At 43.6% G+C, this 24,484-nt stretch overlaps 1 protein-coding gene across 2 annotated transcripts in view; it reads right to left on the bottom strand.

The window, feature by feature from the left end:
- PTPN5 (protein tyrosine phosphatase non-receptor type 5) overlaps positions 1-24,484 on the bottom strand; it is a 159,969-nt gene that overhangs the window by 19,159 nt on the left and 116,326 nt on the right. For both annotated transcript variants that reach the window (XM_054972784.1, XM_054972785.1), the window contains exons 10-14: positions 23,391-23,580; positions 20,314-20,398; positions 16,718-16,797; positions 4,248-4,385; positions 2,012-2,122 (exon numbers count right to left, since the gene is read on the bottom strand). In XM_054972784.1, coding sequence (XP_054828759.1) covers positions 2,012-2,122; positions 4,248-4,385; positions 16,718-16,797; positions 20,314-20,398; positions 23,391-23,580 — 604 coding nt within the window. The remainder of the gene's footprint in view (positions 1-2,011; positions 2,123-4,247; positions 4,386-16,717; positions 16,798-20,313; positions 20,399-23,390; positions 23,581-24,484) is intronic.

Consider the following 24,484-nt stretch of genomic DNA (forward strand, 5'->3'; position numbering starts at 1 on the left):
TTGAACATTCTACATTTCATTCAAATAACAGATTGGCTTTCAGTACATTGAAGATCGGGTCTTTCAAGTTTTAGGAGTGATGATACGTGGGAATTGAGCAATAGAAGTACCAACCAATAAAACTTCCCATTCATATCAGGAAAGTCTAAAGTTGGCAAATAATTAAAATCCAAGGACAAAACAATCCAGATTTAACACCCCAAATATAATAAATGGCACCGTTGTGGCAGAAGATGAACAGCATCCAGTGCCTATGAAGACAGGGAAGAATACATGTACACAATTCATTTTACCAACAGGAAATTTGCTTAGGATGCTCAGCGGATGAGTGAGAAGGATGGACTAGAAACTGTTGAAACATGGTCCTGTGGCACCTTGTTGCCAATGCAACTAGATAAAGATCAGGCAACAATGCATATTACTCAATTTGAGAATAAAGTTACTCAACATTCTAATTTGTAGTCTAAAATATAAATTAGTTTTTATCATCACTTTTAACTTCATGACTTAATAACACGGTTTTCAACGCAATTTTTAAAATGTCTTTAAAAGAATCTAAAACCTTTATTGGCAAAAAGAGCTGTATTCATTTGAAAGGATGATGACCTGAAATATAAGACAACCCCTGCCCTCATGTTTACACACACGCACAAATTATTACTGGAAGGACATAACTGTAAGTTATATGCAAAGGGAAGAGGACCCATTTTTTTATGGCATACCTAGAAAAAAACCCACGTCTGCAGTAAAAATTGTACATTTTCAGTACAATCCTAAGCAGTTATACCCTTCTAAGCATGTTGATTTCAATATACTTAGAAGGAAATAACTCTGCTTAGGATACTATCTGAGTTACAGTGCAAAGAAACAGATTTGAATGGGGAGTATGAAATTTGACACCATTACAGCTGAAATTATGAATCACAATTACTCATACTAAATACTCATGGAGCTCTCTGAAATGGAAAAAATAGCTTTAAAAACTCCATATTTTGAAATATTTTTCAAGCCTCTTTCCTTTTTTAAATTTTTTTTATTAAACAATAACAACTTTCTAATACAAATGACAACTCGATGTATATAACAACTTGGTGCATATAGGAAAAGTAACAGTCATATTGTAGGGCTAACATATCAATCGTATTGAAAACATAATTTTTTTTTAAGTGTAACAAGCCTCTTTCCTCAAATCATTATGATAAACCAATCCTGACTGTTGCTGAGAAATATATAGGGGTTTTGCATTAACAAATCACATTAAACTACTTAGTATGAAGTATGTTACTTCCTCACAGAAAAAAGGATAATCACAGCACTAAAAGTTACTGTTATTTCTATGAGAGTGGTTCCCAAACTTTTCAAGTATAAGGACCTTTTTTTAATGTCAAAAATGTCATGGATCACCACATGACATTAGTCATACTATTAGTATCTGTTGACTGAGAAAATACATAATAACAAAAATCTACTATGGATTCAGTAACATTGTTAAATGAAAGTCTATTTTCTTAATCACACCAACATCTACATACAGAGTTGGGGGGCATGGCCACCATGGAGGTGAACTCACAGGAAGGCAGGAGGTGGAAGGTGAAAACCTGCCCAAGCTGTACGGATTCACAGACGCCTTGCAATAACACAATGGTTCCCCAGGGGACCCGGAATAATTTTTAAAGGCCAATGAAAAAAATATTATGGAGCAAGTAGAGAGTAATAAACAACCAGTAAACATTTGTGCAGAATGAGTCACTGGATTATTCTACTATATGAGGAAGTTTGGTTTACAAGTGACCAGAAAGTGTTCAGGTTTCACATTCTCTGTTGAAAATGCCTGACTGCTAGAATTATTATATTGCTGACATGCTTGGAAACTGGGCAAAGGAATCAATGCAGCAATAGAAATGATATTTCAACTGTGCTATGCACACAGGGCATAACTGGTGACTTGACTGTATATGACATCCCCAGATAGGATTTACATGCTGCTGCGCATACATCAGTGTGGTTTTACCTTCAGGGTAATAAGCCTTAACCGGTAATCATCGGCTTGTATCACTCTGTTAACTGTGATTTCAATTCCTTCATAAGTAACTTGATCTTCTGGCCAGTATTCTGTACATTTCTGAGAAAAAAAACCCACAGTAAATAAAGCAAGAGTTAATTATGAATGAATATTTTCTGAGGCCAGTCCATATTAACATACTAGCCCTACCAGCAGCCACATATCCAAAAAGTAACTTTCAGTATGATTTCATTCTCTCAGTGGAATTTTTGACATTTTTCTTTGTACAGCAGACCCTCATAGTATGCCAGAACCTGCTTCTGAAATTTTCTGCTTACTAGGTCCAGCTCTTAGGAGATTCTCATTTATATTTTATGCATAAGAGGAAAATGCTGTCTGTTGCAGTACTTCGTTATAGTATTGCAGAGATGGAAGAAGCCACCTCAGGAGGAATTTTCCTTCTGACACCACTCTCTTCAGGTACATAACTCCTCCCACAACCTGGAGTAGTTCAAACCCATCTTCACCCAGAAACTAAGAATTTTTCGCTGCCCTAACCAGTGCAGCACTTACCCCCAGAACTCTCCTTACACTGTATCTAATCTCTTAGGGCAGGACAAAGGAATCCAGACCTATCTGTCTTGTTGGATAAGTTTCTTGCATGTTTGTTCAAAAGGTCTGTTTTGTCTGCCTAACCTAATGAGCAGAAGTTAGATAAAATTCAGCTAAAGGGAGATTAAAATTTTAGATAAAGGAAGATCTAAACTTTCAAGATACAAAATTTTTCTTTAGTAACTCTTCTTGCTCCTGGAAATCAATGCTGCACCACCAGTTTGTGTCAATAGGGAAGGCTGTCACTACCATTTCTCATCTCAAATTATTTCACTATTCTGTGCTTCCTCCATCCTGCAGCTTCCTGTGCTACAACAGCATTCATTGTAAAGAACTGTCAAATGCGCTACTAGCTATCTATAGCCCAGACTCTGAGGAGCTGAAATGAAGTGGAGTAAAAACACCCACACAGTTCTGTGGGTTGTCTGTCGGTTTGGATTAGATTTGACAACAGTGATGGAATACTAAGCCACTAATCTTTGCATTGTTTGAGTTAATGTATATAGCAAAATCACAAAGCCTCTTTTTCTAGCACTGTAGTGGAACAAAGGTTTCAGCTCTGTCTTGACACATTTTTTAAGATGCAGTATTCATATATTAATTTGAAATGAGGGAAACTGGAATATCAGAGCTGCAATGTTAGTGAGAAGAAGCTTGTAGCCTATATTTACACCTGAGTGTCACGGCACAATTGAATTTGCAAAATAAGAGGTATCAATAAAAAGTAGACTTAATCAGATTTCTGTTAATATGGAGACTGCTGGAATCTGCAGGTCATTTGTGCATTAATGAGGACATCTAACCAAATATGTGAATAAGTGTGCTGCTTCCCTATCTCTTTGAAAACATGTAAATAAAGCTGCAGATGCAAGTTGTGAGGGACAGGCTGGAATAAAAATGATAGCTGACCACAGTCCACTGAGCTCTTCCAGTGAGTTTATTAATTTATCCAGACAACCAGTGCAATTAAATATTTGCTTTTGAAAGTCAATACCAATATTATGCTGTATGCCTACAACTCTAGATTAGAAGTCAGAAATGGTATCTGGGCCCCTGAGAAGGTGTGCTCAGTGGTAGAACATCAGCTTGGTATACAGAAGGTCCCAGGTTCAATCCCTGGCCTCTCCATTTAAAGGGAAAGTGATAACCAAGAATTAAAACAGGTGTGAAGAAAGTAGAGTCAGTGGCAACAGAAAACACAGCTGAGCACTTCCAAGGTTAGAGTTGAAGTGCTGGTACATTATTCCTCAGAAGCTTGCCAAAATGGTACACCAGAAAAACTAATTGCTGACTTGAGCTCTGGCGGTAACGGAAGTATTAGCAGAGAAGGAAAACCTGGCAAAACTCTGGGAAAATGCAATTTCTATTGTGCATTAGCAGTATTACCTTCAAGAAGTCATCTGTACCTCACAACCAATGTGTAAGAAAAGTGTATGCATTCTCTTTAATAGTGGAGCAGAGCTTAAATTTTGGAAGATGCGTTGCATGTTAAGCCTTTATGACAAATTCCAGACTACCAAAGTTAGCTGCACAGCTGAGCACAAACTGAGGTATATTGTATTTGATCATTTCCAGTGTTTCAGATGTCTATTGTGGGAACATTAGCTACAACATAGGAAAGATATAGCATTACCTCATTCATCTCTTCTATATTAGTAATCATGACAACAATCGGAGAATGCTCCTGCCACACCATTCTCCAGAAATCACTGACAGTATTAACTATAGGTCCCTGAGTAGCAATGTACACCTTTTCTTCTCCTCCATAGCCCTGCCAACAAAGCAACAAGTATTCATTAGTATTGAACTGCACAAAGGCATCAGTCTGCCAATCTTCACATAAAAACTTATTTGTAAAACAGAAATAAATGTGCTTGCATTATCTCTCTCTTTTTCTTGCATATTCTATGTATATGTAGGCCAAGAACAGAAGGCATAGCTGCAGTTTATACCAGCACTAACAATTGCTATAGCAATACAAGCTATTTATGTTATTCAAGATGCATGGCTAAGTCAAGCTGGATTCTTCAGGGTTTAGTCTAGCATAATATTCATTTTGGGCTTGGTTGAATTGAGTAGTGTGGAAAAGATTGATATGGATGTGTGTGTGTGTTATATGCCATCAAGTCACCTCTGACCTATGGAGACACTATGAAGGAAAGACCTCCAAAATGTCCTATCATTAACAGACTTGCTCAGATCCTGAAGATTAGAGGATGTGGCTTCTTTCATTGAATCAAGTCATCTCATTTTAGGTCTTCCTCTTTTCCTACTGCCTTCCACTTTTCCTAGCATTATTGACTTTTCCAGAGAGTCTTGTCTTCTCATGATGTGACCAAAGTACAATAGCATTAGTTTTATTTTAGCTTCTAGGGAGAATTCAGGCTTGATTTGATCTTGTACCCACTTACTTGTCTTTTTGGCAGTCCATGGTATCTGCAAATCTCTCCTCCAGCACCACATTTCAAATGAATCAATTTTCTTCCTGTCAGCTTTCTTCACTCTCCAATTTTCACATCCATACATAGTAATGGGGAATATCATAGTTTGGATTATCTTGATCTTGGTTCCCAGAGAGACATCTTTATCTTTAAAGATCTTATCTAGCTCCCACACAGCTGTTCTTCCAAGTCTCTATTTTTTTCTGATTTCTTCATTGCAGTCTCCCTTTTTGTTGATGATTGAGCCGAGGAATAGAAAATATTGAACAATTTCAATGTCCTCATTGTCAATTTTAAAATTGTGCAATTCCTCAGTAGTAATTAATTTTGTCTTCTTGCTGTTCAGCTGTAATCCTGCTTTGGCACTTTCTCCTTTAACCTTCATCAGTAGTCATTTCAAGTCTTTGCTATTTTCTGCCAGTAATGTGGTTTCATCTGCATATCTTGAATTGTTAATGTTCCTTCCACCAATTTTCACTCCACCTTCTTCTAGATCTAATCCAGCTTTCCTTATGATATACTCTGCATAGAAGTTGAACAGGTAGGGAGATAATATGCATCCTTGTCTGACACCCTTGCCAATTGGAAACCATTCTGTTTCCCAATATTTTGTACTGACAATAGCCTCTTGTCCAGAGTACAGGTTGTGCATCAGAAAAATCAGATGTTGTGGCACCCCCATTTCTTTTAAGATTCTCCTTAGCTTTTCATGATCCACATAGTCAAAAGCTTTGCTGTAATCTATAAAACACAGGATGGTTTTCTTATGAAATTCCCTGGTATCTTCCATTAGTCGTAAATTTGCAATGTGATCTCTGGTGCCTCTTCCTTTTCTGAATCCAGCTTGAACATCTGGCATTTCTCATTCCAATATATGGTAAGAGTCTTTGCTGTAGAATTTTGAGCATAACTGCCTGCATGGGAAAATAACGCAATAGTTGCTGCAAAATTTGGTATCTCCTTTTTTGGAATTGGAATGTAGTCCGAGTGTTTCTAGTCCGTGGGCCATTGTTTTGTTTTCCATATTTGTTGACATACTCTTGTTAAGATTTTGATGGACTCCGTTTCTGTAGCTTGAAATAGCTCTATTGATAGTCCATCTACTCCAGGTGCTTTGTTTCTACCAATTGCTTTGACTACAGCTTTTACTTCACTTTCTAAGACCTCTGATGCTTCATAAAAAAAATGTTCATCGAAGGTATCTGTTATCCTACCTTCTCTTTTGTATAGTTCTTCAGCGTATTGTTTCCTCCTCTTGGATACACACCTTAATGTGGTGAGGGAGTTTGAGTGTATCAGTGAAACAGAACAACAAAATCAGAAGCACAGGCTTGGTCAAGAGCCTAAACTCCTGGAAGAGTCACTGAAGGTGGAATGGTCAAAACTGAGACACCAGACTAAGATGCCTCCACCTCCTTCAGAAATCAACAGTCACATCAGCAGAAGAGAATTCAATGTTCCAATGGTGATGGGAGCAGAGGAATTCTTGAAGTTTAGCTACTGAGCAGAATCAAAAGATTCTTTGTCAAAAGTACCTGTCATCCTTCCATCTCTTTTGTATAGTTCTCTGGTGTATTGTTTCCATCTTTCCTTCATTTTGTCCTGATCAGATACTGTATTTCCGTGTTGATCTTTCAGCATCCCAAGCCATGGCTTGAATTTCCCTTTGATTTCTCAGATCTTTTGGAACATATCTCTTGTTCTTCCTTCTTTGTTATCTTCTATTTCTTTGCACTCGTTATTATAATAGATTTCTTTGTCCCTATGTGAAAGTTGCCAAAAAGCTGCATTTAGAATTTTGACTATTTATGCCACCTTTTGCTTTTGTTTCTCTTCTGTCTTTAGCGATTTTAAGAGTTTTCTCAATCATTCACTTAGGCTTCTCCTTTTTTTTGGCTACAGGAATAGTCTTTGCACATTCTTCCTTGATAATATCTCTGGTTTCAGCCCATAGTTCTTCTGGCTCACAATCAATTAAAGAATCGCAAAATCTGTTCCTTACCTGGTCTTTAAATTCTTCAGGAATATTATTTAGATTGTATTTTGGCACTATGATTCTTTGTGTTTGTCTTCAGCTTTATTCTAATTTTTGATGTTAGCAACTCATGATCTGTACGGCAATCAGCTCCTGAGCTTGTTCTAGCAGAGAGAATAGAGCTGCTCCATCTTCTGCTTCTAATTATGTAATCTATTTGGTTCCTGTATTGGTCACCCAGTGATTTTGACATATAAAATCACCTTTTGGTTTCCTGAAGCATGTATTAGCAATGAACAGATTGTAGGCTTCACAGAATTCTATGAGCCATTCTCCTGCTTAATTTCATGATCCTAGTCCAAATTTTCCAACTATGTTTGATTCTGCTTTTATCTCCTACTCTTGTATTCTAGTCGTTTATGATTATCAGCATATCTTGTTTAGGTGTATGATCAATTTCTTCTTGGACACTTGCGTAAAAGTTTTCTATTTCTTCCTCCTCAGCAACTGTATTTGGAGCATAAACTTGAATGATGGTTAAGTTAACAGGCTTTCCCTGAAGTCTGATTGAGATTACTTGGTCAGACTTTCCGTTGTAGCTCTTGACTCCTTGTGCTATGTCTCGCCTCACTATTAAAGCAACACCATTTCTTTTCAGTTCATTTCTACAGTAAAACACTGTGTGGTTTTCTGACTGAAAATGTCCTGAGTCAGTCCACATTAGTTCACTCACACCCAGGACTGCAATATTTAAATGTTCAATTTCTTTTTTTATGATTTCTAGTTTACCTGGCTTCATACTTCTCACATTCCATGTTTCTATAATGTGGGTTGCACAGCTTTAGACATTCCTTTTACATCTATTCATGTCCACAACTGAATGTCCTTTCAGCTTTAATTCAGTCCCATCATTAAGAATAACACTATTCATACTTGTCCTTGGCTCTTCCCCAGTAGCAACTGAGTGCCATCCAACATGGGGGTCTTGCCTTCCAGCACTATATCTTTGTTCATTTTGTATGGTCTCATCATTGGGTTTTCAAGCTAAGAGATTAGCAGAAAGTGGTTTTCCACTGCCTTCTTCTTCACAGTACTAATCAGGGTTAGTTGAAGTAACACTGCCGTTGTCTGTGAAAGATCCTCCACCTGTGTCATCTTCCACTATTGCTACTGCCCAGTAGCTAACCTTCAAGAATTTCTCTGCTCCCATCAACACTGGAACATTCAATTCTCTTCTGCTGATGTGACTGTTGATTCCTGAAGTGGGTGGATGCATCTTGGTCTGGTGTCTCAGCTTTGATCATTCCTCCTTGAGTGACTCTTCCAGGAGTTTAGACTCTTGACCAAGCCTCTGAGGAAAGTAAATTTAATGGACTAGAATATTTTCAGGTGCCTTTCCTATTTTTATGTGATTGAACTGTATTTTTACTATAAAGAGTGAATGCTGGGGTGAAGTATCCAGGCAGATGGCACATGCAGATGCCAGTTACTGTGAAGTGCCTGCTATTTGAAGTTTAGGGAAAGGATACTCATGTATGTATACTTGGCTAGGTTACAGGTAGCTAGAAGCACCCATATTATTATGTATTATGCCATACCCATAGACAAATAAGAGAAATCTTTTTCTGAGTTAATCATGCAAGAAGTAGCTGTAGAATGCCAGCTGAACTTTCCCCTAGATCAGCAGGACGTGTCAAGGACATGAAAAAATAGTATTTTGCTTGCAAAGCACAAAATGTTGCTAACAGAATAAAATGTTCCAAAGGGATAAGCAATGTCGAGGCAAGAAGATGATCCCTAATAAGATAGTGAGAAGTATGTGTAATGATTTCAAGTAAATGTGTGCATGTGTCTTTAAATGCTTGGTGTGAGATAGGTGAAGAGTGAGGGTGAAAGACAGGGATGAGTGAGCGATATGATTGGTTGATGACTGAGAGTGTGGGCGGAGTGAATGCAGTTTGAGACTGAGAGTGGAGAGCAAAAGTTTCAGTCAGAAGAAAGCAGGCTAGCTGTGTGCTGCCTGAGTATGTTGAAGTATTTACAAGAGAAATATAACCTGTGTGGAACCTGAACTGAGCATGTTTGTGAAAGGACACTCAGTCAGGGAAAGAGAGGCCAGCTGTGTGCTGCCTGAGCAGGTTTAATATTTCTGTGAATAATAGTTAGAGAGAGAGAGGCTAGCTGTGTGCAGCCTGAGGAGTTTTAAGCATTTCTGTGAGAGAAATATTCAGTCTAGAGAAAGCAGGCAAGCTGTGTGCAGCCTGAGGAAAAACAGGGTTTCTCACCTGTAACTGTTGATCGTCGAGTCTCTTCTGTGCAGACACACATTGGGACTGCGCAGGCGCAGGCCAGCCGCGGAGAAGATTCTTTTAGCTTCTAGAAATGTGACGGGGATGTTCGGGCCCACCGCACATGCGCGCCGGTGTTCCCGCCAATTTTGAAGTACAAGTACCCGAACGTCCCCGGCATTCCCTCAGTTCACCTGAGCCGCCGGAGAAACAATGGAGTAAACCAAACACTCACAGCGGGGCAGGCGGGAGGGAATGTGTGTCTGCACAGAAGAGACTCGACGATCAACAGTTACAGGTGAGAAACCCTGTTTATCGTCGTCGTCCTTCTGTGCAGCCCCACATTGGGAGAATAGCTAGCATCTCACCAATGGGGGCGGGTGTGAGTGTCTATGTGAACAAAGAATGCAGAACAGCCGTGCCAACAGCGGATTCACGGCGTGCATTCACGTCTACAGAATAATGTTTAATGAAAGTGTCAGCGGTAGACCACGTTGCAGCTTGGCAGACGTCCTGGAGTGGCACTCCTCGCAGGAAGGCAGCAGAGGCAGCTTGTGCTCGAGTAGAATGAGCAGTAATCAACAACGGGCACCGGACTCCAGCTTGCTGATAACAAAGTTTAATTGCAGACACAATCCAGCAAGAGATGGACTGGGCAGAAGCTGGCGAGCCCTTGCGAGGGCCAGAGTAACACAAGAACAGGGCAGGAGACTTCCTGAAACACTTGATGCGATGCAAATAAAACAATAAAGCACGTTTCACATCCAATGTGTGTAGAGTACGTTCCTCTGGGGAAGAGGGTGTAGGAAAAAAGGAAGGAAGGACCACCTTTTGACGCAGGTGAAATTTGGAAACCACCTTGGGCAGGAACTGCATACTAGTGTGGAGCATGACCGTACCGGGGAAGAACTGCAGGAAGGGGGGGTTACACCTCAGAGCAGACAACTCCCCAACCCGCCTGGAGGAAGTGACTGCAACCAAAAAGGCCACCTTCTGCGTGAGCAGAGGCAAGGGACAGGTAGACAGGGGCTCAAAAGGGGAGAGCATCAGACGGGAGAGCACCAGGGTCAGGCTCCACTGAGGAATAGGATGGGCCCTAGGAGGAAAGGACTTTAGTAGGCCCTTCAGGAACTGTTTGGGCAGCCAATGTGCAAACACAGTCCTCCCATCAATCTGCTCATGGAAGGCAGAGATAGCAGCCATGTGCACCTTAACACTGGAGAACACCAGGCCTTGGGAGCACAGGTCCAGGAGGTAGTCCAGAATGACAGGCAGCGGGCAAGTGAAAGGGGAAACCCCTTTGGGGGCTAACCACCTAGAGAAACGTGACCACTTCCTCTGGTAGGACAACCTGGTAGACGGTTTTCGGGCATTCAAGATCACGTTAAGCACCCTAGCAGAGAGGCCTAGTCTGGGGCGCAGAGGAGCCAGGCAGTCAGATTTAGCACTGCCACATCGTGATGCCACACCCCGTCCCTGAGTAGCAGGTCTGGGGCGTGTGGAAGCGGGAGACACCGCCCCTGTGACAGGGAGAGTAAAAGGGGGAACCAATCCTGGCGAGGCCACCGAGGGGCAATCAGGATACAATGGGTCCGGGAGGCTCTGATCCTGGACAGGACCTTGTGAAGGAGTGGGAAGGGCGGGAAGGCATAAAAGAGCCCTGGAGACCAGGGTATCTGGAAGGCATCCCCCAGTGAACGATGGCCAATCCCGGCCCGGGAGCAGAACAGGGGAACCTGTGTGTTGTGGGCTGTGGCGAAGAGGTCGATGAGCGGGGTGCCCCACATGCGGAAAACCACATGGAGGTAAGCCCTGTTGAGGGACCACTCGTGTTGGGGCAAAAACACTCTGCTCAGCGCGTCTGCTGCTGTGTTGCTCTCCCCCGCAATATGAACGGCCTTGGGCAGGACGTTGTTGGTAATGGCCCAGTTCCAGAGCGTAGTCGCTTCCCTGCAGAGCTTGAGCGAGACCGTTCCTCCCTGCTTGTTGAGATAGTAACAGGCTGTGGTATTGTCCGACAGGACCTGCACCCTCTTGTTCCGAATGACATCTGCAAAAGAAGCAAGGGAGTAACGGATCGCTCTAAGCTCTAAGAGGTTAATGTGCATGTTTACCTCAAGGGAGGACCAAACACCCTGAGCAGACAGGCGCCCACAACACCCTCCCCAGCCTAGATTGGAAGCGTCCGTAAAGACGGTGACCTCCGGCAGGAAGGGACCAAAAGGACAACCCTTGGACAAATTCTCAGGGACAGTCCACCACACCAAGGACCGCTGTATCACCCTCGGGATGGAAAACCCACGGTGTTGACTCATAGCGAGAGGGTTGAAAACCCGAACAAACCAGTTTTGCAGAGGCCGCATGTGCAGGCGTGCAAAACACACCACCCCTGTGGAGGAGGCCATGAGGCCCAACAAGGTTTGAATCAGGAGGGCAGTTTGGAACCGGTTATGCACGAAGTGGCGGGCCAGGCAGGACAGCCTGCTCAAGCGGTCCGGGGGTAGATAAGCCCGGCCCAGCAGAGAGTCAAAGTGGACCCCGATGAACCTAATGCTCGTACCTGGGGACAACACAGACTTCCCCAAATTGACCACTAGCCCCAGGCTGTCTAGCATGGACAAGGTAAGGGCGATAGAGGCCCGGAGGGAATCAGAGGAGGGACCCACCAGGAGCCAATCATCCAAATATGGATAGACAAAACAGCCACTAGACCGTAAATGTGCCACCACGGTGGCCATACATTTAGTGAACACCCTGGGCGCCGAGGCCAGGCCAAAGGGCAAGGCTGTGTACTCATAGACAGCGCCTCCACAGGTAAAACGGAGATATTTTCTGTGGCCCTCAAAGATGGAAATGTGGAAGTAGGCGTCTTTGAGATCCAAAATGGCCATCCAGACGCCTGACTCCAAGAGTTCCAATACTCGTGACAGAGTAAGCATCCTAAACTTTTCCACCCTCAAGTAAGTATTAAGGGCCCGAAGGTCCAAAATGGGACGAGACCCCCCATCTTTCTTATCCACAAGGAAGTATCTTGAATAAAATCCCCAAGGGGAAGCAGAGACATCGACCACCCGGACAGCACCTTTGTTAACCAACTCCAAAACATTATTTTGTAACACAACATTACAACAAGAAGCACAACGAGGGGGATGCGAAAGAGGGGGGTGCAGTGGTAAACGATAACTTATAACCACGGGCCACAATAGCGAGGACCCAGTTATCAGTAGTAATGAGTCGCCAACGGGGCAAGAAAGGCCGTAGCCTGTCCAAGAACAAGATATTAACAGTGTCCTTGCAGGCCAACTGGGAAGCGTCCTGGTCTAGTCAGAAGACCGTGGGCTTTTGCGCCGAAGTCGAGGGCTTGGGCGAGGGAGGCTGCTGTCGTCCCTTGGACCAGCCGGAGCGTCTCGAAGAGTGGCGCTGCTGGCCAGAGTAGGAACGGTGGCCATAGGATTGACCAGAGGAGAACCTTCCTTGGCGCTGTTGGAACTGCTGGTAGGGTGACTGATAGGACCGGAACCTGCCGTACCGATATCTCGGACCCGTCTGCGGAACCGAAGGCGCAACCCCGAGGGACTTGGCCGTCTGCTGGTTCTTCTTCATGAGGGAAAGGGACTCATCCGTTTTCTCTGAGAAGAGCTGGGGACCCTCAAACGGGAAATCCTCGACCTTGGCCTTCTTCTCGGGGGGCAGGGCCGTAGATCGAAGCCAGGCGTGCTGACGCAAGAGCACGGAGGATGCCATCGCACGTGCAGCAGAGTCGGCGGCGTCCTTGCCAGCTGTCATCTGTTGCTTTGACAACCGGAAAGCCTCAGCCTGGAGAGCCTTGACCAAGGCACGGCAATTGTCGGGAAGGTCAGAGAGGTAGGAGGATAGTCGCTTCCACAAGAAGAGATTGTAGGAGCCCATTATCACTTGGAAATTGGCGATACGGAACCCCAGGGAAGCCGAAGAATACACCTTCCGACCAATGCCATCTAGCTTTCTGCCCTCCCGATCCGACGGAGCCGAAGAGGAACCGCGTCGGAACCGAGCTTGACCCTCCTCGGCCACGATGGAAGAGGGTTTCGGATGGGTGAAGAGGTAAGGGCAATCCTCCTGCTTGAGCCGATAATATTTCTCGACCTTCTTGGCCGTAGGCGGAACGGAAGCAGGGGTCTGCCAGAGCGCGAGGGCATTGTCGACGAGATCCTCGACAGGGGGGAACGCCACCGAGGCAGGAGAGCCAGAGTACAGCGGCTCCAGCAGCTTGCTCTTGGGCTTTGAGGTGGAAGAGGCGACATCCAGCTCCAGTGCCGCGGCCATCCGGACCAGCTGCTCCGCGAACACTCTGTAGTCGTCATTAGGAGACGACGAACGGAGCTCCCCCACAGCATCATCAGGGGAAGGGTCGGAAGCCGCGTCCGAGGAGTACTCTGATGGAGACGCCAGGCCCTCTTCATCCTCGGAGTCGGAGAAAACCGCCGGGGTTTGCGTCGGAACCGAAGGGCGCTCCGTCGGAACCGAGGTACAAGGCTCGGGAGCCGAAAGATGGCGATGCGGCCGAGCAGCAGGCGGAGCAAGTGGCAGAGTCGACGGCGCCGGAACCGAGGTCAAGGGCGCCGATGGGCCAGGCAGGAAGGGGGCGGACTGCTGGATCCAAGCCACGAAATCTTGCCAGGAGGCCACGTTCCCAAAGCCCGGGACAGGCTGCCAAGGAGGTAGAGCAGCAGGCACCGGAACGGATCGGTGAAACGGTGCCGGAACCGACAAGACTGGCTGCGCCGGAACGGAGACCTCCGACGGGACCGGAGCAGATGGCAGGGAGCGTTCAAACTCCTGGAACGGTTCCGAAAAACAAGGGAACGATTCATAGTCGTCCGGAACCACCGGAGGAGGCGTACGAGGAGGCGAAGGGGTGTGCAGGAGACTCCTGACGTCCTCAGCAGGAGGGGCCGATCTGGGAGGCGAACCAGCCAACGATGTCGGGGCCGGCGATAAAGCACGGCTCTTGGCTTTCGACTTGGCCTTTGCCTTTTTTGGCGGGGGCTCTGAAGAAGCCGCAGTGGCCAAGGGCTTCGAAGAAGGCTTCGACGAAGCGCGTTTCTTCGCCTTCCGACTGGACGGAACACTCACGGAACCGGAGGCAGTCGAGCCCTCCGGAACGGGCGGCCCCGTCGGATCCGAGGGGAGCGGTTCCGGTGACTTACGCGGAGCCGGCGAGGGAGCGACAGAGCTGGGCTTGCTCCCGGACGATCCAGACGGTTTGGGCGGCAGAAGGTTGGCGTCCCAAAGGAAGGCTCGGAGCCTGGCCTTGCGGTCGTTCCGCGCCTTCGGGGTGAAGGCCATGCAGAACTTACAGCGCTCCACGACGTGCCCCTCGCCCAAACAGATAAGGCACAGGTCATGACCGTCTGAGTGGGTCATTTTAGTGCCACATTGCTGGCATTTTTTAAATAGAGAGGAATGGGACATGGTGGAGGCGTGTCCCAGAAAATGAAGCGATAACTCACAAGCGACGAACAGTCCGAAGACACGAGCGACAGCTAAAGAACCTTTTCGAACGGCGGCGAAAAAGGAACTGAGGGAATGCCGGGGACGTTCGGGTACTTGTACTTCAAAATTGGCGGGAACACCGGCGCGCATGCGCGGTGGGCCCGAACGTCCCCGTCACATTTCTAGAAGCTAAAAGAATCTTCTCCGCGGCTGGCCTGCGCCTGCGCAGTCCCAATGTGGGGCTGCACAGAAGGGCGACGACGATCTTTAAGCATGTCTGTGAGAAATATTGAGTTAGAGAAAGAGGCTAACTGTGTGTGAAGCCTTAGAAGAGATCTGTGTGAATAAGTTTAAATGAAGTAACTTTAAGAGTGAGAACTACTTTTATGAAACAGATACGCTTCTTGATAAAATAAAAGTTTATTTTGTTTTTGTTGTATCCCAGAGTAGCTGTCATTGCTTATCCCATTCCTATCCTCAGGGCCACATAGAACCACGAAGGAGCCTGATGCTTAGGCACGTTACAAAAGGGAAAACTTAAATAAAACATCTTGGAATATAATCTCCCTGGTAGCAGCAAACTACCCAGAGGGTGTTAAGGGAAAGATAAAAGGCAAAATCTACCCAAGAGGAAGTAAAGAGTCATAACAGTATGCATATTGTAAAGATGTCTAGAATTGTTTAGCCAATGTGTGACCACTGGATCAGTGGGTGGACACTTGCTTGAACCAATGTACAACCAAGGTTGTAATTTATGTAACTTCTGCTAATTGACCCAAAGGTATAAATTCTTATGTTGTAGCATCATAGCTCCAAAGAACCGGTCAGTTCAAGGAACTTTTTCCTGGTGGCTATGCTGTTCTTCCTTTGCTTATAAGCAAATAAAAAGGCCTATGTTTATTTCCCTCAGTAGGACTCCTGCGTATTCTTCTTTACCAATTGGGCTAAAACAAGATAAGGTACAAAATATGCACAACAAATCTGGGGGCTTGTCCTATAGTCACGCCCCTGATGGGTGCTGCCAGCACAGGGGGGCATTGACATCTCCAGGGAAAGATGCATCATGATTGATTTCAATTAGCCTAGAGATCTGGGTGCTGCCTCCATGGCGGTGCCCCCAGGGAAGTGCGACATACTTGTTAGAAGCCAATGGAGTCCTGTGACGGAAACCAGGGAAACATGAGACTGAAGACCGCGGAGTAAGAAAGGTAGAAGTAAAAGCCCTTCCCCGGGCACGGGCATGTAAGTCCTCACTGATAGACTCAGACTAGAAGAGTAAGGGGCATTGCTTTATGCAGGGGAGGAGGTGGGACCCACTGTAGAGTAGAACAAGAAAATGAGAAACCTCTGCTCCTGATGGTGTTGTTCTCAGCTTCACTGACACATGCAAACCCCCTCACCATGTTAAGGTGTGTATCCAAGAGGTGTGTATGGCCAATACTTGATGTCAGACTGTCAAAAACGAGTCTCCAAAACTATTTAAAATGTATTTTAACTCTTAGATGTGTGTGTGTGTGTGTGTGTGTGTGTGTGGTTCTCAAACTGTAAGTCTGGACTCAAAAGGCAGGCTACAGTTTTTTTCAAAGGTGAGCTGTGAGGCCATGACGTAGGAAGAACAGGGTGAGCAGGGAGAGGAGGATCTGGGAGCCTAGATAGCAAATTAAGGGTTGCCTCTGCATAATATGCAACATAGCCAAAAATACAACCCATTTCTCAGAAGTGCTATATATTTACAAGTACTATGCATGAAAGATAAAATATAAACTATTAAATGATGTAAAAATCCTGCATTTTATGCTGGGGAGGAGAAAAGAAGCGTGGAGTTACATTGTAGGTGAGTTCTGAAAAATTCAGTGAGTATAGAAGTTAATCTCACTACAGAAAGTCTGAGCATGACTACCCTACAGGATTTCTTACTTCTTACCCTGATGTAGTTGGCATTGATGTAAGAGCTCAGGGGATCATCTTGATCATCTGAGGTAAGGCACACTCTGCTGTGAGGATCTGGAAAGCATTAAGTAATACTTAAGCCATGTGTTGCAAGGAAACATGAGATCCTTTTCATTTTTATTGACATACTGTACATAACAGCAGAAAAGTAATGGGCGATAATAATAGAGACCAACTCAATGATACTTTAAACTCACCCAAAATCTTAAATTCGTTGCTTGGACCAAGCAACACTGCACCAGCACTGGGGAATCAGGCTGCTCCAAAATTCATTACAATCTTTTTAAAAATAAAACACTTCCACAGCAGAGCTGCATTGCACAGGGCTTTTATTGAACACTGATTTGTCAGCAGAGATGGGGGATAGCTCTGTTTTCTAAAACAGTGCAACGTGCCACTTCTGGCATCTAACACTGAATTCTATATTTTGCTGCCACAGAGCATTAGATCATGGTTTTGGAGAACCTGAAATCATTGTCATCTGGTTAGGCTGGCAGTTTGGAAAACAAATATACAGCACCCGATTTCTGCAAAGACATCACTCTGTTTAAAAAATTACCCACAATAAATATGTAAATCTGGAGAAGATATTTCCTACAAAAGAAATATAAATTAGCTGAATTAAAGACTATTATCATTTCTCTTACCAACTGCAATTAAGTGTAGAGTTGCAAGCAACTGATCATTAAGTTAAGTGCCTGTTTACCTTTCAGTTCTAACTGGAGTGAACATCTGTTTTAGACAACCTTAGATATTTTTAATTCCCCCCCCCCAAAACAAAGAATCCAGCTTTGCAGGCAAGTTTCAGTTCAAGTGCTTGCTGCTCCCAAGTATGAAGCTGCAACAACAAAATGCTTTTGGCTAAGCTACAGAAGTGAAATAACCACTATGACCTTTGAGCTACAGTTTATGGCTTCTTCTTTTGTCCCAGTTACGACGTGTAACTGACACTGTGCTACACTGATATGTGTGGCAGGTCTTTGGCTGAGGAGAAGTGTGGTTTGCTACAATAACGGCTAAGGATTAAGTCTGTCTTCATTCTTTCAAAGAGAGCATGTTTGGACAACTATCACTCCTTCCTACGCTTGCCATTCCTCTTTCTCTCTGATGTTCCCTGAAATATAAACATTTAGAGAGACTAAACTCATTAAAACAGAGATTTATTTTGTAATGCACCATATAAAGTTATGGTTACTAACAATGCAAGCCTAAGGAGAGTTACTCCAGTCTAAGCCCATTGAAGTGCTCCAGTCTAAGACCATTGATTGCACTGTTAGTTATCTGCCTAAAAAGCTTCAGGTCCTATCCACACAGCCCACAAGACAATATTTCACTACAGTGGTTTCAAGACTTGCCATAACTCTGCCCATGAACCCATGCAAGATTTGTCCACCAAAGTGGTTTTGGTTTTTTTTGTAATACAGTTATTATTATTACTATGTACCATTACAATACTTTTGATGAAATCCCTGGTCATCCCTCCCCAAACCCCTCTTTTGATTAGTTCTTGTCTAAAGAAAATTCAGATAACCTCTTCACAATTTGTCATATTATGTATATACCGAGAGAGAAATTAGATAGATAAATAAGGATCAGTTATGCATACAAGGCTTGATAACAACATTTGGGAGGTCTGCAGATTTCAGCCCGGACCTGCACATAACTCAAAGGGGCTTGTAATTTGCAAATAACTAAATAGATGTTCAAAGGCTTGAGGAATGAGGCTATAGCAAGCCTGTTATGTGAAACTGAGTCATAACTGTACAGCAAAACAACAACAAAGGGTCCACAGTTCTGTGGCAATGAGCATAAACTTTGTATATACAGGATCCCTGGTTTTGTCTCTAGTTAAACGATCTCAGTTTGCAGAACTGGAAAAGATATTTCCCTGGCACCTTGAAAAGTTGTAGCTAGCCAGGGGGCAAGATACAAGGCTAAGACAATTATTGTCTTAATTCAGTATGATGCAGCTTCTTTTAGTCAGGTATTTAGGCGTCACTCTGTGATGAGGCACATTCTTTGCCTACAGAAGGTTCCCAGTTCAGGTTTTAGCATCTCTATGAACCGGCTGAGGTAGCAAAGCTGGATATCTGCCTAAGGCTTGGACAGCTATTGCCAGTCAAAGCAGACAATAGTGAACTAGACAGATGCACTCTCCAAAGCACTCTAAGGCAGCCTCAAATGTTCAGAGTCCTGTGTCGTCTTAAAGACTAATGAATAAATAGTGGCATAATCTTCTGTAGGCCAGAGCTTGAGTTCATTTGATATCTAATAGTATAGGTATCCATGGCCTCATATGTACAACTATAACAATGGTATATTATACCATTGCTATAACAATGGTATAATAGCACTACAGGTAATAATAATATAATAATAACATTCAATTTATATACTGCCCTTCAGGATGACTTAACACCCACTCAGATTGGTTTATAAAGTTTGTTATTATTATCCCCACAACCACAGTCACTCTGTGAGGCAGGTGGGGCTGAGAGAACTCCTAGAAACGACTTGTTGTCTACTAGCAACTCCATGATCTTATATTTTCAGCAACGGTACCATGCTATTTAATCCAGACCATCTTAATGGAAGTTCAGTTATACAGAAATGTAGAACTGCCAGATCAGGTAATACCATCCCCATTGTGTGGAAGGGCTCTCTTGACCTGGTGCTGCCACCTTCCATTCTCCCCCTCCCTTACACTGTTAGCAACAGATAGGGAAACAAGAATGCAGGGTGTCTTCTGCTGTGGAGCTACTTACACTGCCATGTCATCCCACCTTCCCTGCTAACTGTGAAGCAGAACTAGAACCTTGCTTCCTACATCTGTTAGGGGCTGTTCCACTCTCCAACCATGGTACCCAAATTTCATTTCACAGGGGTTTAACAACTCTTCACTGCTCAAGAGTAGCAAAGTGCTGCTACCCATCCCTGAGCTACTGAAAGCTTGCAGAGCTCCTTCTCTGGTGGCTCCATTGTGGGAGTTAGTAGAAACACAGGAAGTTTTACAGTGCATCCTTGCACAGTTACATCCTTCTAAACCCTCTGACTTCAATGGACTTAGAAGGATGTTAACTCTGCTTAATGGTCAGTAAGACAGAGTCAAATGTTTCAAGTCACAGATACTTCAATTAAAAATATACTTCAAAAAGACCTTGCTTTCTCCATTTTCCTCCATATTTATTACAGGGAGCCTTATGACCAACCCATAAAGTTCCCATCACTTACTGGTCATAACCAGCTGTTAGGAAACCCCTATCATAAAGCCATCGCAACACTTGACTTCTGTAGCAATAGGACAAGAGCCCATCTTCAGTTATTTCCTCTTATTGTTAATGTGAACAGTCCACAAATCTTGAAATTTTCAGAGGTTTCCCTACTTTCTAATACAGAGAAGGCATACATTAAACTAGCAAGTGGATATCAAGTTTGACTAATAACTTTGGATTCCAGCATGATTATACACTTTTTGCAGAATCTCACAAACAGGAAAGAAAAGCAAACACTTTAAAATGCTGTTGTAAATCTCAGCCAGAACCATAGCTGAAATACAGATCTGGTGCTTACTTGGGAGAATAGTTTTGTAGCGATTCTTTCGAACCAAACCTGGAATATCATATTCCTTTGGATCAACAAAGTTCATTGGGATTTCCTGTTAGAAATACACAACAGAAATCATTAACAGATGCATAAAGGATTGAATGAAACAAAACTCTGTTATATCCTGAATAAGATGTAATGCATGTAATGAGGTTAGGATTGGTAATTTTGTTTTGGAAACTGTAAATATAAAAAATGCTTCTGAAGAACAGTTTTTGAGAAATACATGGTAAGAACTAAATTTAGCTTTTAGTATTATATTATAGTCTTTTAAGTAGCACTACTTCTAGGCTAGCTCTCCTGCAGAGTTAGGCTGCTTAAGTACATTGAATCAATGGGATTTCATTAGCCTCTGTGTCTAGGATTGCACCCTTAGGTACAGGGGCAGCAGGTAAATTGAATCCCAGGACAAGTAGTGAGAATTTTCATGAACAATTCTAAACACTTTGCTACATATGGAATCACTGTGTAATTTCTGGGCTGCAAGCCTTGGCTCAGTGACTGAAACCTCTGTTGTCAATGAAGAATTAAGAGGCAATCAGTCAAACTGCAGGGCATCTTCTGTCTGTGTAACTCAGACACATTCTTTAGGGTCATAGGGACTCCTCCTGTTTTATTCCATTCATGTCCATTTGGGTAGCCTGATCAAACTTCTATATGTTCATTCGTATAAGGTAAATGTTCTGGCTGCAGAAGATTAATTCCTGCATGATACACAATTAAAACAAATTTTACAAAATAAAGACGTGCTAAGGTATGTCTTACAAAGAAGAATTCTTACATAACCATCATATGTAGAATGCCTGTGCAATGGGTGCTGCCTAACTAACCTATCTTAGCTCACCTTCAGTGACTTCAGGTTGTAATATGTGAGTGGTGCCTACATATGTGTAAACCAGTGGTTTATAATGCAATCCTCAGAACATTTTCCTGGGAAGAAGCCCCACTGAAAAGACTTGCACAGACCTGTCTAGGACTGCTCTCAAAATCTTTATTTTGGCAGCTATATATTGTATGCTGTTTGCATTATACCATGCAACCTGGCCCTCGGACCTAAGGCCACATGAAACCCCATAGCCACTAAGTTTATGCACACTGAAAGTGTATAATAGCCCTTAAGAGTATGGGAGATTATGTAATGGAATAGTTTCATGTGGGTAAACATGTTGGTCTGCAGTAGAAGAGAAAGATTCGAGTCCAGTAAAACCTTAAAGACTCACAAGATTTTCCAGGGTATAAGCTTTTGAAAGTCAGGCATCCTTCATTAGATACAAGCAGGAATAGAGATCATATATCCCAGTCAGTCAGCTTGATTAGAGGAGGGGAGGAAATGAAGAAAATTAGCATCTGTAGGGAGATGATAATCCTGTGTCTCTAATCAGCCCTGTAGTGGTGGGGGATCCATCCATTCGCACATTCAGAACTTCCCAGAGCTGAGTAAGAACACAGATGCTAATGTTCTGCATTTCCTGCCGTCTTAATCAAGCTGATAACGTTTTGCATTGTATCTCTACATCCTGACTCTCTTCTTTGCAACATGCCTATTGTCTTCTGACTGGTATATAAGGGGTAAGGGATCTCCATTCCTTCTTGTATCTGATGAAGGGATCTTGACTCTCAAAACCTTATACCCTAGAAAATCTCATTGGTTTTTAAGGTGCTACTAGACTTTAATCTCGCTCTTGTAATGGAAGAAGTCACTCAAAAGCTCTGGGAGGATAACAATTATTTCTTAAAAATGCTATAGACCTTAAAGGAAAGGATATTATCAGACATCTATAATCCAGTTTTAAAAATGATCACACTCCCCAGGAAATCTTCTCTAAACCTCCTTCTGACAGACAGAGCCACATCCATCTCCTTTCTGATATCTGCCAATCCTCCTTGTACCCTGATGGTCTGGAGCAAAAGCCAGCAATGGCCAATCAGGGGCCATTGGAGGGAGGAGGAAAGGAGCAGAGGAAAAAAGAGCCATTTATCTGCTTTTAGGGTCAGATAGGGTTTAGAGGTTCCTTGGGCTGGCTAGGGATCTTGCTCTGTCTCCGGTCACTTCAGGTGGAAGTGGGTTGGTTAGTGTGGTAGCCTAGTGTGGCACACTTTGGTTTATAGTTCTCACACAATCTTTCAGGGTTATTTGAAAGCTAAAGGGTTTATAAAGACTCTAGTGAAGAATCACAAAGGTTAGGAAAAGGGACACTTTAAAAGTCCAAAGTAGTCTGGCAGTTACAGGAGTTCCTCTCCACTGACACAACATGTTTAGTCTATAAAGAACTGTATATCCATGTTCCTGTATCTCAATAATTCCTATTTGTATTAAAGTTGATCCTGTATAGCCACAGTTTACTTCCCATTGCTACAGCTGCATTTACTCTGTGTTCTCCTCCATGGTGTTAAGGGCAGAAGTAGAAGGACAGTAGTCTTCAATTAATCCCAGAATCAACACACACTACCATGACGAGGAGTGGCACTGGACTGAGTGGAGATTTTCCTGCCCCAGAATTTAAGTGCCTGCTCCTGCCACCCTGCCTGTAATATTCCTCCTTTTAGCTTTCAATCTTTCCTGCTTCTTAGGACTTGTTAGATCCCACCAAATCAAACTGATTCTTAACAAAATAATTGTTACATTGTTGTTGAAGGACCTTAGAGCTTCACAGGTATGTAAAGAGATACGTGTTTCTACAATCTGCCACAACAGAGTCACGCCAGGAACTTTGTTCAGTGATTGTTCTCATAGTGGCTTCCTGCTTACATTGGCAGCAGCATCTGACTCATTCAGCACAAGCAGAAGCTGCTTATTTTGCATGCTACCACAAGTGACTTCACTACCATGTGTGTTAATGGTTGTACAAATAGCTGGAAGAATATGTTAATTGGTAAATGAGTCAGAAAATCTAATTTTCATCAGCAGGAAGAGACCACTAATGCCACTTTTCATTTATTCATGGCAAACGCTTAGCAAAACACAGAAGCCCAGACTGTGACCAGGAAGTGAAGTGTTGTTGTAGTTTCTTTGTCTTAAAAACTGTTAAGGTCAGAATACTTACAAAAAACTCTGTCTGAAGCACAAAAGAATCTAATGCTTTTGTGTGCAGCTCCTCCGCAGTGAGAACATTTGATGCTGTCTGAAGATACTCTCGAGCTGACTCTTCCCTTGGAGACATGATATAACCAAATCCTTGTTCAGAACAGCCTGGAGTGCACATGTCCAGTGTCAATGAAACATTGGATCCCCTCCTGCACAAGACAAAGGCAGAGGAAACACATATAAAAAAGTGGCAGCCTGAAATCCCATCTAGCTAAATTCGATATAATACTGAAATTTAATATTTATGTACTTATATACTGAAACAATAGATATGTGCTCCCTTACCCAGATGGTATGAAGTTTTAGACTGGGTTGTCACCAGTATGTGGATGACATCCAGGTGTATCTGTTGATGGGCAGTCGGCCCAACTTCACCCCAGATGCCTTAGTTAGAGCCTTGGAGGCTGTGTCTGGATGGCTGAAGCAGAGCTGACTGAAATTGAATCCCACAGACAGAGGTCCTGTACTTGGGTCATGGACTGTTGGGTTCAGGGATCCAGCTCCCAAACCTTGATGGGGTGTCACTTACACCCGTTTCGACAGTTAGGAATTTGGGGGTGATTCTGGATGCCTCCTTATCAATGGAGGCCCAGATCACAGCGGTGACCAGGTCTGCCTTTTTCCATCTGTGACAGGCCAGGCAACTTGCCATCTACCTATCAACCCATGACCTAGTAACAGTGAGCCAGGCAATGGTCACTTCCAGATCAGACTACTATAACTTGCTCTACACAGGGCTTCTCTTGGGTCCGGTCTGGAAATTACAATGGGTCCAGAATGCAATTGCGCCCTATATGTGTTCCATATATGGTACATATATAACTCCTGTTCTATAACAGCTGCACTAGCTCTCCATGGACTTCCGGATCAGATTCAAGGTTTTGGTTCTAACCTATAAATCCCTTAATGGACTGGGATCAGCATATCCGTGGGACTGCCACTCAACATATGCCCTGGAGGATGCTCTGATCAGCTGACAAAAACTTGCTGTGGTCCTTGGCCCCAGGGAGGCTCGTCTGGCCTCAACCAGAGCCAGGGTCTTTTTGGTCCTGG

The sequence above is a fragment of the Eublepharis macularius genome, chromosome 2 (genome assembly GCF_028583425.1).
Source record: "Eublepharis macularius isolate TG4126 chromosome 2, MPM_Emac_v1.0, whole genome shotgun sequence".
In the NCBI taxonomy this organism is placed as follows: domain Eukaryota; kingdom Metazoa; phylum Chordata; class Lepidosauria; order Squamata; family Eublepharidae; genus Eublepharis; species Eublepharis macularius.